This window comes from Nanorana parkeri, unplaced genomic scaffold (assembly GCF_000935625.1).
Source record: "Nanorana parkeri isolate BGI_ZX_2015 unplaced genomic scaffold, ASM93562v1 scaffold537, whole genome shotgun sequence".
NCBI lineage: Eukaryota > Metazoa > Chordata > Amphibia > Anura > Dicroglossidae > Nanorana > Nanorana parkeri.
The window spans coordinates 194,650-212,116 of record NW_017306805.1 but is presented as its reverse complement, the minus strand read 5'-3'; the positions used below and the strand labels follow the sequence as shown (position 1 = coordinate 212,116).

General features: G+C 43.8%; 1 protein-coding gene across 3 annotated transcripts in view; it reads right to left on the bottom strand.

The window, feature by feature from the left end:
- The window catches only part of LOC108791255 (mesoderm induction early response protein 2-like), a 51,234-nt gene extending 38,769 nt beyond the window's left edge, over positions 1-12,465 (bottom strand). For all 3 annotated transcript variants that reach the window (XM_018561687.1, XM_018561688.1, XM_018561689.1), the window contains exons 1-3: positions 12,304-12,465; positions 9,600-9,716; positions 9,432-9,516 (exon numbers count right to left, since the gene is read on the bottom strand). In XM_018561687.1, coding sequence (XP_018417189.1) covers positions 9,432-9,489 — 58 coding nt within the window. In that variant the 5' untranslated portion in view covers positions 9,490-9,516; positions 9,600-9,716; positions 12,304-12,465. The remainder of the gene's footprint in view (positions 1-9,431; positions 9,517-9,599; positions 9,717-12,303) is intronic.
- Positions 12,466-17,467: the final 5,002 nt, after the last annotated feature.

Here is a 17,467-nt window from a genome sequence, read left to right as displayed (position 1 = left end):
ACAGGGATCGGAGTGAAACTGTGAGTAAGGGAAGCTGGGACGGGGCTGGCTGTAAATCTATTGCTATAGTGTACTGGACGTGTGTAATGTATATGTAGTACATATATACAGCACACACCTCCACTACACTCCAGCAATAGAGTTACAATTCTCCACTGCTAACATGAATAGGTTAAACCATGATCCATAGTACATAACATGTAGTTGTACTATGGATCGTTTAAAGTCACCTGTCCCTTTAAGAAAAAGTATCGGTAATTGGTATCGGCAAGTACATGAGGGGATGTACTTGTACTTGGGCCTGAAAAAGTGGCATCGGGACATCCCTAACACAAATGTAGTATTACAAAGTTTTATTCAGAATAAAACTGCATGCACAATTTTTTTGCAATCGTACTGCACTAAAACACACGGCATTGCGCTACCCTGCGTTCCAGTGCGGGCGATCACACTGTGGGAAGTTCGTTTGGGGTGCCATTGAAATGAATGGCACTGCAACGCACCTCCCGCAGCAGAATTTGTCAAGCCGAAACCGAAAATGGCTTTTTCCCCCACCATAATCTTTTCTTTTCCAATAATTGCATTGCAAGCACATGGCGCTTGACTAGCTTCAGCCAGGGAATGACAGTTGCCAGTGGCAAGATTCCGCAGATGGATGAATGTAAATCCAGCAGGTAGTGGGCTGTTGCAATAGTCAGTCTGCTATTGGCCATTTCAAATTGCAATAGCCAATAGCAGGCTGGCTATTGTACCTGCCCACCGCTTGCTGTGCCCTCCTCTCAGCATGGAGGAGAGAGCTAGGGGATCCAACCAAATAATCGATGTGAATAGTTGCCAATTATCGATCAATTAGTTGGTTGCAGCCCTACCAGACATTGTTACCAAATTTGTGTGCATGCTTTTATTTTAGCAGTTTTGTAACATGGCTGTTATCTGGAAGTGTTGAAATTTTACTGCACTGAGTAAAACCTTAAAGTGTAAACCCAAAATTAGGGATGCACCAAAATTTTGGCCGCCGAAACATATCAGCCAAAAACGGCACTTTTGGCAAAATGCCGAAAGCACCATCTTTCGGCTGAAATTGCGGTGCATTCCTAGTTTCTCTCCTCGCTGGGCGCAGCTCTGTGTCCCCTCTGTCCCCTTTACATACATTAGCATTAGTGTGTAACTGTGTGCAACTGCATGTAATAGAATTGCTAAAAGCATTGTTTTAACTATGTTATCCTAGATTGTTCACTTCTCCTGCTTTCTCCAAAAACTCTTCACCCTTCAGTGAATAACCCCCTAAAACTTCCAGTTATCAGCACGCTGAATCTGATATTTTAAGGGGTGATAACCTGTGTGGTAATTTTTGTGAATTGACTTTTATATTGATTTTTTTTTTACGAGGTCTAATAAATTTCCAGTTAGTCTTACTGGTAATGGTATTCCTACAAAGAACAGCAACCTGAGCGATGATTGGTTCCTCCCTCTACAAGAAACAAAAACAGAACAGTAAAAAGCTTGTCCCTCAGTGAAGATGAAAGCAGACTACCTCCACCAATGCAAGGGGGAAAAGTATACAAAAACCATATTAAAAATGGTGGGAAGTAGGTTTGCTGTCCTAGAAGATTCCTTGAAGTACCATTACAGGTAAGACTAACTGGGAATTTCCTCAGTCTTTGTATGGATGTCTCTTCTGTCTTTTCTTTGAAAATTTTAAAAACTTCAGGTGGTTGCAAAGGCTGACAGGTGTCCCCCTTCTTTGATTAGTGGGGGTGTCCCTCACTGTAAGGAGGGCTTGCTCATAGGTTTGGAAGGTTTTAGAATCCAAGGCTTTTAAATGGAGTCTGGGACTAAATCGCTTACTTAGCAGATCTCTGTACATATTGCCCCGAACCATGAGAACTTTAAGGGTGTCTGGATCTGTTCTAAAGCATAAATAGCCTGTAAGAAAAATCAACCATTCCTCTAAGGCTAAAAATTGCCGAAAAAACTATAAATCTCTTCCCCTGATAGTAGATTTCAAGGAATACCCTGACTCTACCAACAAGTCAAAAGAGTAATAGCGACTTTCAATCTCTCTTCCTTCTCCTAAGTAACTCCACTAAGAGGGTTTGAAGAGGTTGATAACAGACGAAAACTACACTTTGGTTAATAGAAAATATCATAAAAATGCTATATAAGCCATTCTGTAATTTCAAGTTATTAAAAATTACCTTTCCATTTCAATCTGAGCAGCTGCTGGTGTGATTGGCTCACAGATTTTGCCAGAAGTCTGCACTAAGATACAAGTAAAGATTTATGCATCGCTGCAATAGACATTCCACTTTTGGGGAGATAATCCCTAAGGGTTAACTACTTCTAAAGGGGAGGCAGACACTGCACCTCTCCTCATTACAAATCACCCTCCCATTCAGGAATCTGTAGGAAGGAAATCAAGAAGCAAACAGAACAGAACAGAAAACAGTAGGAATCTGCAACAAAGCTTGTTAAAATTCTTGCAATGCACATTGATCACCCAGAATGCCAACAAAAGTGTAGGTACATATTAAGCTTGCAATTCCTGCAGCACTTCTTAACCTGAACTTCAAGCTGCAGATGGAAAGGTGGGAAGCAGAGTTTTCAGACAAAAGTGCCTTAACATGAAAGAACAGACAGCAGTACACAAACAGCCAATTACAATTCCCAGGGAGGAAAAGTGCCTGGGGACACACTACACCCCCTAACCCCCAAAGTGATATTGTAAGTAAAAGATGGCAGCTGTGCATGTGTGAAAACCCAAATTCCGAATGACCGGAAAACAATATTCTTTGTTTAGAAGGATCATTCCCTTCCACTCTATATAGATTATCAAGAATTAAATAAAATTACGGTAAAGAATCGCTATCCTTTACCCTTAGTTCCAGGACTCGAACGATTCAGATCTGCAAGGATCTTCACCAAATTGGATCTTCGAGGTGCATATAACTTAGTCCGAATCAGAGAGGGGGACGAGTGGAAAACAGTCTTTCGCACTCGATTCGGGCACTTTGAGTACCTAGGTGATGCCGTTTGGACTCTGTAATGCCCTGGCAATGTTTCAGCATTTCATAAACGACATCTTCAGAGACTTTCTAGATCTTGTTATGGTAGTCTATCTAGACGATATTATCTAGATGATATTCTCATTTTTTTCATCTTCCCTTGATATTCACCGAATTTATGTTAAAAACATTTTGAGGAGACTCAGAGAGCATAAGCTTTATGTAAAAGCTGAAAAATGTGAGTTTGGAAACGAGACTGTTCAGTTCCTGGGGTTCCCACCACTGGCATTTCCATGGACCCACAAAAAGTAGCAGCCATCTTGGATTGGCCAATCCTGGGAGACTGCAAGAGTATCCAACCATTCGTGGGATTCGCTAACTGTTAGGGCAAGTTCATCAAATACTTTTCTGCCATTATCAACCCAATCACTCAGCTCACTAAACAGGAAGTCCGTTTTCAGTGGTCTCCTGCAGTTCAGACTGCTTTTGACAGACTTAAGGAACTTTTTACTTCTGCACCTATTCTTAAACACCCTGATACTGCACTCCCTTATGTTCTTGAGGTGGATGCACCTGAAAGTATCAATGGGGCTATTCTTTCCCAATGACAAGGTAAAAAATCTTTGCTTCATCCCGTAGCCTTCTTCTTCCAGGAAACTCTCCCTGGCCGAGGGGAATTACAATGCGGGAGACCAGGAGCTTTTGGTTATAAAGGCCGCTTTAGAAGAGTGGCGTTATTTACTAGAAGGTGCAGCTCATCCAATTCTGGTCTTCACGGACCACAAAAATCTCGAATACCTTCGCTCAGGCAAAAGGTTAAGACCTTGACAGGCCAGATGGGCTCTATTTCTTTTCACACTTCTCTCTGTACATCACCTACCATCCTGGTTCTAAGAAGATCAAGCCCGACGCTTTATCACGTATGTATACGGAAATGGAAAATCCTGATCCACCTGATATTTTGCCTGCCCACAGTTTTTTGTTGTTACAAGCCGACCTGAAATCCCAGTTGAAATAGGCTTTCTCTAGAAACTTTACCCGCTGGCATTAATTTACAATAAAAGGAGGGACTGTTTTCTATTCAATCACGTATTTGTACCTGTTGAGGTGCGCACCTCAGTTCTCCAACTTTGCCATTACCATCAGTTGGCTGGTCACTTCGGGGTACATAAAATGTCTGAATTACAGCAGAGATCATTTTTGTGGCCTAATTGGAGAGCTGACTGCCAGTCATATGTGAAATCCTGTGTGACTTGCATCCAGAACAAAACTGAATGGGACAAAACCTGGTGATTGTTGTGTCCACTACCCATTCCATCTAGATCTTGGGATATGGTGGGTATGGATGTCTTAGTGGAGTTGCCCCCTTCTGATTACTTCTTCCATCCTTGTGGTCGTGGATCGACTGACCAAAATGGCTCATTTTATCCAGATGATTGGCACCCCATCTGCTTCAGAAACCGCTCAAGCCTTCCTCCGTGAGGTAGTGCAGCTCCACGGTGTTCCTGGCACTATAGTATCGGACCGGGGTATTTAGTTTGCATCCAAATTTTGGAGGGAGCTGTGCAAAACCCTGGTGATAGAGAACCGGCTTTTCATCTACCTACTATCCCCAAACAAATGGTCAGACAGAGCGCACTAATCAAACTCTGGAACAGTACCTCCGCTGCTTTACTTCTTATTCCCAGGATGATTGGGCTTCCCTTCTCCCATTTGCAGAGTTTGATACAACAATTTTGTGCACTCTGGGATCAGTCACCACTCTGCGCAAACTTTGTTTTTCACCCTTCATTTTTACCTTCCTAAATCTTACAGAAGCTACCCAGTATTACATGTCTCTTTGCTCAAACAGGATGTGTTGAACCCTTTTCCTGACCGTGATCCTGGTACCCTGGCCCCTTCTATTATTGACAGGGTGGAAGAGTATGAAGTGGAAGCAATCATGGACTGCAGGAAAAGAGGAAGTCGCCTTCAATATTTAATAAATGGAAGGGCTACGGCTATGAGGAAAATTCTTGGGAACCCAAGTCCAATATACATGCACCCAAACTTATTCAAAGACTTTTCCGGAACCATTCTGAAAAGTGTACTCAAGTGGGCATGCGGAGGTTGCCCGTTAGGGTGGGGCATGTAAGGAAAAGATGGCAGCTGCGCATGCGGGAAAACGTACATCCGAATGACTGGAAAACCTGCATTTGTGCGCATGCAACCGGAAGTGCGTGGAAAGATGCGCACACGGCCAATGCACAGGAAGTGACACCTTGGTCTAATGGATTGCCCTATATAAACAAGCCTTCCTTTTGCTACATTGCGGACGGTCTGCAGCTAGTACCCTTGTGAACCAGTTACCCTGTTGGATTGCCTGTTGCCTTGTTCTTGACCCGGATCCTTTGACTCGCTCTGTTTGCTGCCTACCCTCTGACCTCGACCTGTTTCCTGGACTCTCCTTTGCCTGTTGTTTTTGTACCTCGTTGCCCAGCTAGTTCTGACCTTGGCTTCCTTGAACACACTCCTGCTCCACGAATCTGTCTGCCCGCCCGGTTTGACCTCGGCCACGTTGACTACTCTGCTTCAGGACATCTCCAGCATGGTGACCGGTCTCCTTATTGGCACTCGTGCTTCTCAATGTCCTCCCATGCTCTGTCTCCACCTCCAGGGGGTGCAGGACACGAGACGCAAGAGAGACCTCCTCATCCACCGGTCTCCTACCAGGTATGTGACAGAACCATCAACCGAATATGGATGGCAGCGGCAATCTCTAATACTGTGCATTCTTGTCCGGGCGTGACCAGAAGTACGTCATCCTGGGCCACCAGATGCGACATTGCACTATCCCAGATCAAGGCCTGGGCCACATGCAGCTCCTATGGCTCCTTCCCCCAAGAAGCCACAAGGACTGTGACTCTCTGATGCCCCAGCCACCGCAGACCCCTCTTAAAACCCCTAAGAAGGGGAGAAGGAGGACAGGGCTCACCAGCCAGGGGGCTTCAGGAGTCAATGTACACAGGGGCCCAGATACTGGAAGGAAAAAGGGGAACCTTCTGATCAAAGCAGAAGGCCAAGGCAAGGCATACCAGGCAGATCTGTATCAAGAAGGGGGGACTGCTGACCCAGCAGCCATCTGATCAGCACAAAAACAATAAACATTGTGCTCCTGGACAGTAAGAAGCACAATCTAAACTGAGGGATGAGGGGGTGGGAGGGCCTTTTCATTGTTCTGCCGAGAGTTTGGGGGTGAATACGGCATGGCATCAAGGATAAAACACCAGAAAAAGAGCCTAATATTTGTAATGGAGACATGAGGCAATGCATGTAATAGAGAGGCATGAATTAGTTCTAAGCTGCAGACACACTGGCACAGCAGGTGGACACAAGTGATCAGAAACCTGTAGATGGCATAAACACTGGGAAGTGGGCTAAGAGCTCTACAGTGCAGATCTAAATGATGACATAGATACTAGGGAATGTGCTGTGTGCTGATCTCATTGGCGCCATAAATACTGGGAATGAGCTGTATGCTGGTGTGCAAATCTCACTAGTGCAGATCTCACTGTGTGTTCTATACTGCAGGTCTCGCCTGTCTTTCTTCATGTGGTATTATTCATAGTACTATGAAGTTTTATCTGAAGACATTTTTTAAATTATAATAGAGTGCAGCGCATATTAATTTTTTAGCTAATAGTTACAAAAACATTAGTGCAATGCCTCACTTTTGAAGTGAATTACCAGAACAAATAAGGTATACTACACCACTTCTGTTTATTTTAAAATTAAAATAACTGATGCATTCTTTGTAAAAACTGCAACAGCTAATTTGACTTATCTAATCTTAACAAAGGCTAACCATAGACCTGTAGATTTATTTTCTTGTTCAGTCTGCATCCACTTCACTCCTCTATCCACGCTAAACTTATGTATGGATAGTGTAGCTATCTCTACTACCTACACTATCCATTCAAAAAAGTTTAAGGCTAGGTTCACACTAGGGCGATCGTGCACAAAACCGCGATGATGGCCGCACATTCACGGAATCACACACCACCACTGAAAGCGTTGGTGGTGCCATTATTTTCTAATGGCACCCCAGTCACGCCAGGCAATTTGTGAGGTTTCCCGTCATGATACCGCCCATGCAATCACACACGATCACGGTACTTGTACTTTTTTTCAGCGATTGCCACGCGGATATAACTCCATTGAAGTCAATGGGGCCACACAGCAATCGAGCGGTCCGCTGATATGTGAACCTAGCCTAAAGTGTATTTCCACTTTTGCAGGTCAATTGGGATATTACTTACTTTATATTTATTACATGTTACCCTTTACTTTTCAGAGATACATTTAATAAAAGCTGCAGACTCAAAGATTGAAATCAACTTCTCAGTGCATTCATAAAGAAGCAGTGCTTAGTCCTGAAGATGGAGAGGCCTGCAATTCTCTAGAGATTGTTCTTGGTTTATGTTTGAGCTCTAATGAGTTTACATCTTGCAAAAGAGTTTGGCAGGATTATCGCTTCTTTCTCAAATTTTTTTAATAAGCTTTTTATTGAATTTTGTTCATGTTAAGCAAATGCATACATACATACAATAAACTATAACAGATAATACAATCGTATGTCCTTCATTGTTAATTACAGAGTGGCGTTAACAGCAATTGTGGTTAGTTCAAGCTGAGCAAGTAATGTACATATTAAAAAAATAAATAAATCAGATGAATAATTTAGTCTCCTAGTTCTAGCCATCCAGGATGATACTGTAAGTGATAAATTAGACCATGGATCCCAAATGTTATCAGGAGCCCCTATCATGTATGTAAGTTGATAGAGAGGGAGAGCTGAATTGACCAGGTTTATCTATTTATTCATGCTTCCATGTAATCATTATGTTTTTTGGGCATAAAGTGTAGTGACCTTAGTTAATTTATTAGAGTGGTGAGAGATCTGTAGTTTCTCAAACAGGTCTAAGAGACACACCTTGGAACAGCAAAGGTTTGACGGCACCCCCCCTCAGTCCTGTGCCCGGGGCAAGTGCCCCCCCTGCCCCCCCGGTTGTTACGCCACTGCTCAGGATCAAGGGGAATAAGTAGAGAATTCTACCAAATGAGTGTAAAACCTGAGTACACTCTTTCAGGAGATGAAGAAGAGATAGGTTAGGGTGTTCTAGGTAAATCAATGTGTTATCAGCATAGAGGGAAACACATTCCTCTAGCGACTTTATTTTCAAACCTTTAATGGATGAAGAGGATCCTAACATAATCATCTGAGGCTCTAAAGCAAATTCAAAGAGAGTAGGTGAGAGGGGACAACCCTGTTGGTTCCCCCAAAAGATTGAAAAGAAGTCTGATATAGAGTTGTTGACTAATTCTCGTTTGAGTGCTGTGAAGAATATTTCTAGCCATTGGATACATTTAGGCCCAAAGTCAAATGTAACCATAATATATCAAGCACTGTATGCGCATTGATATAACCACTCAAACATTCATCCATATAAGGTAATTTTAGGTTTGTAAATAACCTATGAAATATTCAGTCTTATAGATTTATTCTTGGAATAAAGCCTGATTGACTTGATCCCACCAACTTGCCCACAAACCTATTTCATCTAAGGGCTACATCTTTGGCTAGAACCTTTACATCTGCATTGATAAGGGAGATAGGGTGGTATGAATCACACCGAGTCTCCTTCTTCTGCTAAAGGTTTAACTATTAGAAATTACACTAGGTCAAATCTGAAGACCCAAATCAAGCCTGATGTTACAGCCAATTCTAATTACTTTTGAAAGCCTAATTGAACACTCTTCATGTATTAATGTAAGCCTAATTTTATGAGCCAAGTACTGCAGAAAAGGGTTAAAAACCCTATGCTGGGGGCAGAAGAAAAGACAACTGCTGCTCTCACAGGTAAGCTGCCCAGCTCTCCTAGTGTCTGGCATGCCCCACAAAATACTGCTCTAGTCAACAGCTCTCTGGCTCCCTAAGCAGTGTGGTTAATTAGAGCGGTGTTTAGGTGGAAAAATATCAGTAAACTAGGCTTCTGCTTGTGTGTGAGAACAGCAGTCTGACTCTCCTAATGCTGTCAGCATAGGGTTAAGCAGATTAAAAAAAGGGAGAGCCATTCATTACTGTATATGCAGCCTGACTGCATTACAGTAGTACATTAAGAGAGTTTAATTGGGCTTTAAAAAATATGATCTAAAATAATAAGTGGTATTTGTTTTCAGGTTCTACTTATATAGTACTAAATATCAAAACAAAATATCCAATCCTACTTCCTATCTTGGAAGGGTCACTTCCCTTTTCTATAATCATTTTTCACAATAATATCAAAGCATTACTGTATGGCTTAGTGCATAATTATACTTTTTAGCAATGTAATAAATAACTCTTACAACGAAAGAAAAAAACAGAAAACCTTTATATATACTTACAATCTGCAAAACGAGGAGAGAGATCAGCAGACCCTCCAGAAGCCAAAGAGGGAGACATCTGTTCAGTTTCAGATGATGCTTGAACCTGTGCAAGAAAATAATAAGGCATTTGCACTCCATGTCTAATTAAAAGCAGTGTGTTTTTATGATTACATACGGACTCCTTACCTGGAATAATGGCTGTGTACTTTCAGATTCACTACTCTCTACTTCATTATCAGGTAAGGGGTCTGACGCTTCATAGCCATAAAATGCAAATAGATCTTGGACTGCCAGCTCCTCTTCCTGCTCATCAAACAAGGATAAAAATCAAAATCTTGTTGTATCACACCCCTAACCCAGAACAGACCTGGCAGCTTAAAGCCTAACTTCAGGCAATTATTTATATACACAGACAATATGTATATGAGCTGTTTTATCTGCCAAAAGATTTGTATCTCTATCCATTCAGTTCTGAGATTTACACAGCTCTGCCACACCTCACCTTTTCGGCAGGGAAGGAGACTTTTCTCTGCTGCAGTTAGGTAACACTTATAGGCCTCCTCCTCACCCTCACCCTGTGACTGGACAGTAAAAGGAGAAGCAGCAGATTGATGAGCTCACCTCTGTCACTTTACTCTGTCTGTCAGCATGCTTCTAGCCCTGCAGCATGACTAATCTGCTCTTTGTGTTGCTTCGCTCTCAGCCAGCTGATTGGCTGCAGTTGCTGAGAATTTGAAAAAATTAACTTACTGACACCACCCTGTTACCTCTCCTGGCCACTGTTGAACATACCTGTGTGAGATGCCCAGGGCCGGCCTTATGGGTGTGCGAGCTGTGCGGCCGCACAGGGCGCCATGGCAACAAGGGCGCCGTGCGGCCGTCACAGCTCGTCCTGTGGGCGGCTTCTCTCCCCCTCACGGCTGGCCATCCGACATGACAGCGTTTGACATTTATTGTTTACCTTCTGTTGTTTTATTTGATAAGAATACTTCTATTGTGCCTACAAGTTTAATACCTTTGAATAAAAGTTTTATTTTTATCATACTTTTTAATATGTTTCTTTTACGGCTTAACAAAATAGGAGTCTTTAAATGGTGCGGATATTGGGGGAAATGGGTGTGGTTACGGGGGTGTGGCCACTGAGGGGGCTGTAAAGCTTTCTCGCACAGGGCGCCTAAAGGCCTAAGGCCGGCCCTGGAGATGCCCCACCAGCTGGTGTACAGTCATAAACCCGCAGTTTACAATGAACAAAATACTGGCAAATGACGAGTGGCTATTGGTCACCAAAGTCACATGACCATGCTGACCAATGAAAAGCACTTCTTACTTGCTTTAAAGGAGAACTATGAGGTGAGCGATTTTCACTCAACCTCATGGTTCGAGGCGACATGTGACAATGAAACTGTCACACGTCGGCTCAATAGATCAGGGGGTGAACACATATCGTTGCTCGCTCACTTCCCGATCATTTTCCTGCAGAGAGCCGTGACTGTCACTCACGGCTCCATGCAGGGATTTCCCCCTCCTCGCTCCGATCCTCCAGCGCTGACTGGCGGAAAGGACTGGGGAGGGTACACCTGGCTCTGCCTCTAGATAGGCAGAGCCAGCTGTCACTCACGCAGCTGGGTGGATGTCGACAGTAATGTCGGGATCCGTCCCGGCTGCGGCGGTCTCAGTATACCGCGAGCTGTAGCTCACGACATACTGCGCTTTGGGTCACGGGAGGACGCTAGTATATGTCCTCCTGTGACCCTTAAGAGAACTATGGGGAAATACACTGACCCCATAGTTCTCTTTCAAAGCCATATTCAAGGAAAAATGATAAATGACTCACTGCGTGTGTACCTTGCAGCTTGTCGGCTCCAAAATTTAACGCTGTTAAATTTTGCAGCTTGTCAGTGTTCTGTGATTGAAGGAGGGAGATGATGTCACATCTCTGCCCCCTTCTCTGTTACAGAACCCCTTGTATTCTTAGAAGAAATACAAGACATTTTGTGAATGTGCAACAGAGAGTAGAGATGCGACTTAACCAGTGATGTTCTCCAATCGCACCCCTCCCTCCCCGCTGTGGCCAGAAGACTGGTGTTAGGTGTAGGAGCACATAGGTAAGATTCACTTATACTTTGCAGTGGCCCTCCACACATAACATACAGGGTTTTAATTATCATTTACACACCCAGTGTAGCGTGTAAATTAGAATTTTTCCTGAAGATTGCCCAGCTTCACAAAAAGTTTGCTTGCAAAATACACATAAAGAAGAACTCAGAGCAACTTTTATTAACCCTTGAAGTGGGACTACCCCCACACACTGTAAGGGTTAACTGCTTGTTTTTGTCTCGGTGCTAGAAGAAAAGAAAAAAAGTTATACTCACCTGAACCGCATAACCGGCTTGTTCTTAGACCGGTCCTCCCAGCATCTCTCCCCCCCTCCTGTGCAGTGGTCTAAGGTCCCATAAATCATCACGTTCTATACTATGAGGGGAATTTATCAAAACTGGAGCAGACAAAAACTGTAACTGGCAACCAGCTTCTATCTTCAGTTTGGTCAGTTAAGATTTGAAAATTAAACAGAGAAGCTGATTGGTTGCCATGCACAGCTGCTCCAGTTTTGATAAATTCCCCCCAGTGTATAGATGTGAGGACGCTGAGGAATATTCTAATGCTGCAGTGTAGGAGACCGGAGATGCAGGAAGCTGGCTCAGAGGTTTGGGTGAGTATAACTTTTTTAGCGCCTAGACAAAAACGAGCAGTTAACCCTTGCAGGGTGGGGGGTTACTAAAGGTTTTGCCTGGAGTTCTTCTATAAAGATGCATTACTGAACATATTAACGTACGTCATTTCTATCTGCCTGGAGTTCAGTTTTAGTCTGATCTAATTTCGGGTCTCTTACCTCTACATCTCCAGTGGCCCAGGATGGTTCTTGCTCCTCCTGCGCCAGGATCACAGCTATTCTGAACCCCTTTATTCAGTGGACCCCCGAAGACTAGAAATCAGGCTGAGTTTCCAAGCGAAATAGCAGCTGAGAACGCAGTACCGCATATAACCAGCGGATGTCCCTAAAAGCACACGGAATAAGGACATTTTTTACTCAAAGAATCATTTTCGAAGCTTGCTTTTATTGTTGCACAAATTCCATGCAATCAATAGACATCTTAGATGAAAGTCTGATGAACTACTAGCCTCTGGCACTTAATGCAAAATAATCGGAACAAATTCAGGTATGATACTGTGTCATACTCAGACAAAATTCCGCGAATACCAACTCTTTCTATTTCTGGCAGCACGCATTCCATTTTGGTTAATTTGTTACAGTAACTAGCTGAAAAAAATGGATACAAAACGGAACGGATTATAATGCACACAGAGGATCTGATTCTTATAGACATATATAGGATACAAAAATACAGAATTATACAAAATGAGAAGTGCTGCTTGCATGTTACTGGATACAATGCTGCATTTTCTATTCCTAGATTAAACTTTGGCCGTTTGATCTATGGCCGATCATTCGGCCGCCTTCTACCGTACAAACTACATAGGGACAAATGTTTATTAGATCAATGAAAGCAGGGTAAGGGCATTCTCGGGGTCTCCGGTGCACTTTTTTTTTTACTGTTCTGGGAAGAAAATAACACGGATCTGTCTTGTAACTAGCAGATTGTGCTTTGTTTTCAGTTTCAGCTTCATTCATCTTTGCTCATTTCTTGCCATAGGGGTCATTCGTCACTATGCTCAAAGTCAACGTTGGTTCTTTTACTTGGGAGGTGGATGGGGGTTGTAGTCGGAGTCACTGTTACCAATGTGGTGGCAAGGATAACGTCACAGTAGCAGCATCGGCATTCCAATATTTTATTCAGGCAAGACTTTTCACTCTGCCATTAAGGCTTCCTACACAGAACTAATGACGTGTACATAGGATGCCTACCACTCTCTCTCATGCACCCTCGCCGGGCTCACCCACATATTACCCTCCGCAAACCGCTATGCCCACACGACCAACTGCCCTACATTCAATGCGGCGCAAACTTCCGCTGCAATATCTCGGCATTTCAACCGTTGCGCCCTCCCCGCAGGGTCCCTCCGGGCGGAGCTAGCCCCGGTCGTGCCACACCCTGTACCCGGTTACCTCCAGCCGCCGAGTACCGGAGCAGGAGGAGCAGCGTGGCCCGGATGTGAGCGGCGAACACGATTGGCAACTGGGCGGAAGGAGGGGCGTGCCTCAGGTAGGGCTGTCACGTGACGCGCATGAGCCGGTCTGTAGTTAGTAATTAGTAGAAGGTGTGAGTTAGTGGTGGGCGCTGAAGTTTGCTCAGTGAGCCTCTCTCGTAGGAGCACACGTCATTCCGTTGTCGTACTTAGAGCAGCGAGGATGTTTTAGTTTGCAGGGTAGTGTTTAGGAAGGAATGGCCGGTTGAAGAGTTACCTACATTCATTCAAACGTTCTAATACAGTCTTTTAAACATGGAGGAACCCTTGAAATAACTTTCAGGACTCATGGAACTCTTGTAAATAATTAGCATGTGGACTTATGCACACTGGTGCAAAGTACACTGCGTTCAGTATCATAATTTGTAAAAAAATTTTAACAATGATTTTAAATTCTATGGGCCTATCTGTAATGTGGAGCTGCGTTCGACTGCGTAAAAAAAAAACAGAAAAATTGTCATCCGAGGTCCAGTGTATGGACCTTATTTCACACTGTAACGTTTACATGCGTACAGAACAAATGTACTTTATTTGAGTACACCTGCGAGCCACCTGCGTCTTAGCAATGAAGAAAGCTAGGCAGCAATGGCCGTCTGCATCCTAGCCAGAAAGTATGCAAGGCGGCAATGGCTGCCTGTGTCCAGTGGCGTCACAAGGGGGGCGTGGCCCACACCTGGGTGCCACCATTGGAGGGGTGACGCCAAAATGACTGACAGTACCCCCTATGAAAAGTCAGGCACTCGGTCACAGACCGAGAGCCCAACTGTCAGGAGAGAGGAGGGGACCCGGCAGCATACCTCATCCCGCCAGGTGAACGTCCCCTCCTCTCTCTGCTGGCGTCCATCACCAAGTTGGCCACCAGCAGGCGTCAATAAGTTGACCGCGCATGCGTGATGATGTCATCACCGAGCGGCAACATCACACGCATGCGTGGTGATGTCACAGTGGTGTGTCACCCAGTCTCAGTTCCGGGTGTCACCCAGCATCGGGACGCCCCTGCCTGTGTCCTAGCAATGAAGCATGCTAGGCGGTAAGAGACACTTGGGTCTGAGCACCCAAGAACTGTAGTAGGGTTATTCACAAAAGGGTGAAGAGTTTGGAGAAGGTTGGAGAAGTAAACAATCTAGGACAACATAGTTGATTTGGAAAAATTATCCAATTCAGCTCACTTTCCAGTTCAACTATGTTGGCTTAGATTGTTCTATTCTCCTACCTTCTCCAAACCCTTCATCCTTTTGTGAATAACCCTGTTGGTGTCAGGAGATGCCTGTGTTGTAGCAACCAATAGATTGCAATAACCCTGTACTTGTAATAGCCCCCTGCATTTTAGCAATGGTGGATGCTAGGTGGCAATGGCCATTTTTATCCGAGCAACAAAGGATACCTATGCGCTAGCGGCCAAGGACAATGTAGCAATGGCAACCTGTATCCTAGCAATCAAGGATGCTAGGAAGCAGCAGTCACCTGTGTCATAGCAACCAATTGGCCAGTGGAGAAGGGCCCTGTTAGGTTGGTGGTCATTTGCAGAAGGTGCCACCCACCACTGGTGGTCAATGGGAAGAATGTCTGTGAAGGTTCTCATTCATCCAGGTCATGGCATATCTGTAAAAAGTAAGTCAAGGCAACTGGACTTGCTGTATTTTTCTTGAAGACGTTTCACTGAATGAGAAAGCTGGTTGGATGACAGTGAAACGTCTTCAAGAAAAATACAGCAAGTCCAGTTGCCTTGACTTACTTTTTACAGATAATGGGAAGAATGCTCTTTATAGTATTGGTCATTGGGAAGAAAGATCCCTTACAGATACTTTAACTAAAAAGATCATTTCAATCCATGGTTACCTATCTGACAGCGTAAAATTGTTAATTGCTCAACAACCTCTGGAGGTATCCTTGTTGAAAACGGCTGTTCTAATTTGATGGCAATAACAGGACAGGGTCTTCAACTTATTTTAGTCTTTGTGGTCTAAATGGGCAGAACTCACATGTTGGTTCTAATTTCAAATGATTTAATTTGGAGGGTCGGCTGCATGTTGTTTGGCTATGTTAGGCACGGCTGTTTGAATTATACAGCTTAAGATAGGAAAGGTTTCCTTCAGCAGAAATGGATTAAGGCAGAATAGAGCTCTAGACAAGGTGGTAGCTTTGACCCACTCATCTGTTGACTTTGACAAAGATTTCAATGGGTCAGAGGCATACATTTTGCCCTGACATGACCCTATTAGACACCAACTGCCTAAAGGTGCATTCTCTCCTGTGAAGTTAGAGGCAAGTGCACAGCTTTGTCCAGTTCCAATTTTTTCCTTGTTTAATGCAGAAGCCTGAAGGTGTAACTTGAATCCCTGGTCATCCACCAGACCCTAGGCTCCTGCCTAGGTTGCCTTGCTGATGTTTCAGCTATTGAGTTCATTGATGGCAATCTCCAAGCAAGTGCTAAATATTGGATCTACAATCAATAAGAAATGTATTTCGTCATGCTCTACAGTGAAATAAATCACAACTTGAAATGTTTGAATTAATATTGGGAAACAGTTTAAACTATGGGTAGGAGATTGCTTTTATTGAAAGCCAATAGAAAGCTTCCAATATTGCAAAGTGAAAACAATTTATCAGACAGGGCTGTAAGAGGAACATACCAGGTAACATAACGTATAAAAATGACTGGTGGTTCATACAATTACTAGGGCAACCCTTGTTCACAAATGGCCTTACACAAAACAAATATGCTGATACACTAATCTTTGAAGCAGGCCCGTCTTTAATACTGATTGGACCCTGGGCAAACATTTTCTTGCCCCCCACCCCACCTGAAATTTCTCTCGCCTCCCCAACACAAAAAAACCCACAAAAACAGCACACATAGATCATAGACTTTTCTCAAAAAACTTTAAATATGTAAACACAAACAACTGGTTCAGAAACAAGTTATTATTATTATATAGGATTTATATAGCGCCAACAGTTTGCGCAGCGCTTTACAATATAAGGAAGACATTACAATCACAATACAATTCAGGACAAGAAAGTAAAGAGGGCCCTACTGTGAGGGCTTACAATCAAAAAGGAGGGGCAATTGATACATGAGCAGGTAGCTGTGTGGGGATGAATTGTTTGAGAAAGTGATAGTTCAGTGGTTAGGTTGAGGCTTCCCTGAAGAGATGAGTCTTAAGGGATTGTCTAAAGGCAGCCAGAGCGGGAGATAGATGGACCAGTTGGGGTAAAGAGTTCCATAGGATGGGAGAGACTCTAGTGAAGTCCTGGAGGCGAGCATGCGAAGAGTTGATGAGGGAGCTGAAAAGCAGGTCTTTTGAAGAGCGGAGAGGGCGGTTAGGATGATATTTTGAGACAAGGTTTGAGATATAGCCAGGGGCAGAGTTGTGGATGGCTTTGTAAGTGATTGTTAATATTTAGAATTGTATCCTTTGGGCTATTGGAAGCCAGGTAAGGGATTGGCAGAGGGGGGTTGCAGACACTGAGCGGTTGGTTAGGTGAATGAGTTTAGCAGCTGCATTCATGATAGACTGAAGGGGGATAGCCTATGTCTAGTGGTAGGCCAATGAGGAGGGAGTTGCAATAGTCAAGACGAGATATAAGAAGTGAGTGGGTGAGTAATTTTGTGGTTTCGTTGGTGAGGAAGGGGCGTATTTTGGAGATGTTACGAAGGGGAAGGCGGCAGGATTTGAATAGTGATTGGATGTGGGGAAGAAAGGAGATGTCCGAGTCAAGGATGACACCTAGTACCTTGGCATGGGGGAGGGTTGGATAGTTGTGTTAACAACCTCAAGAGAAAAGTTGGGGGAAGGTGCACGGGCGGGAGGAAATATCATGAGCTCAGTTTTTGAACGGTTGAG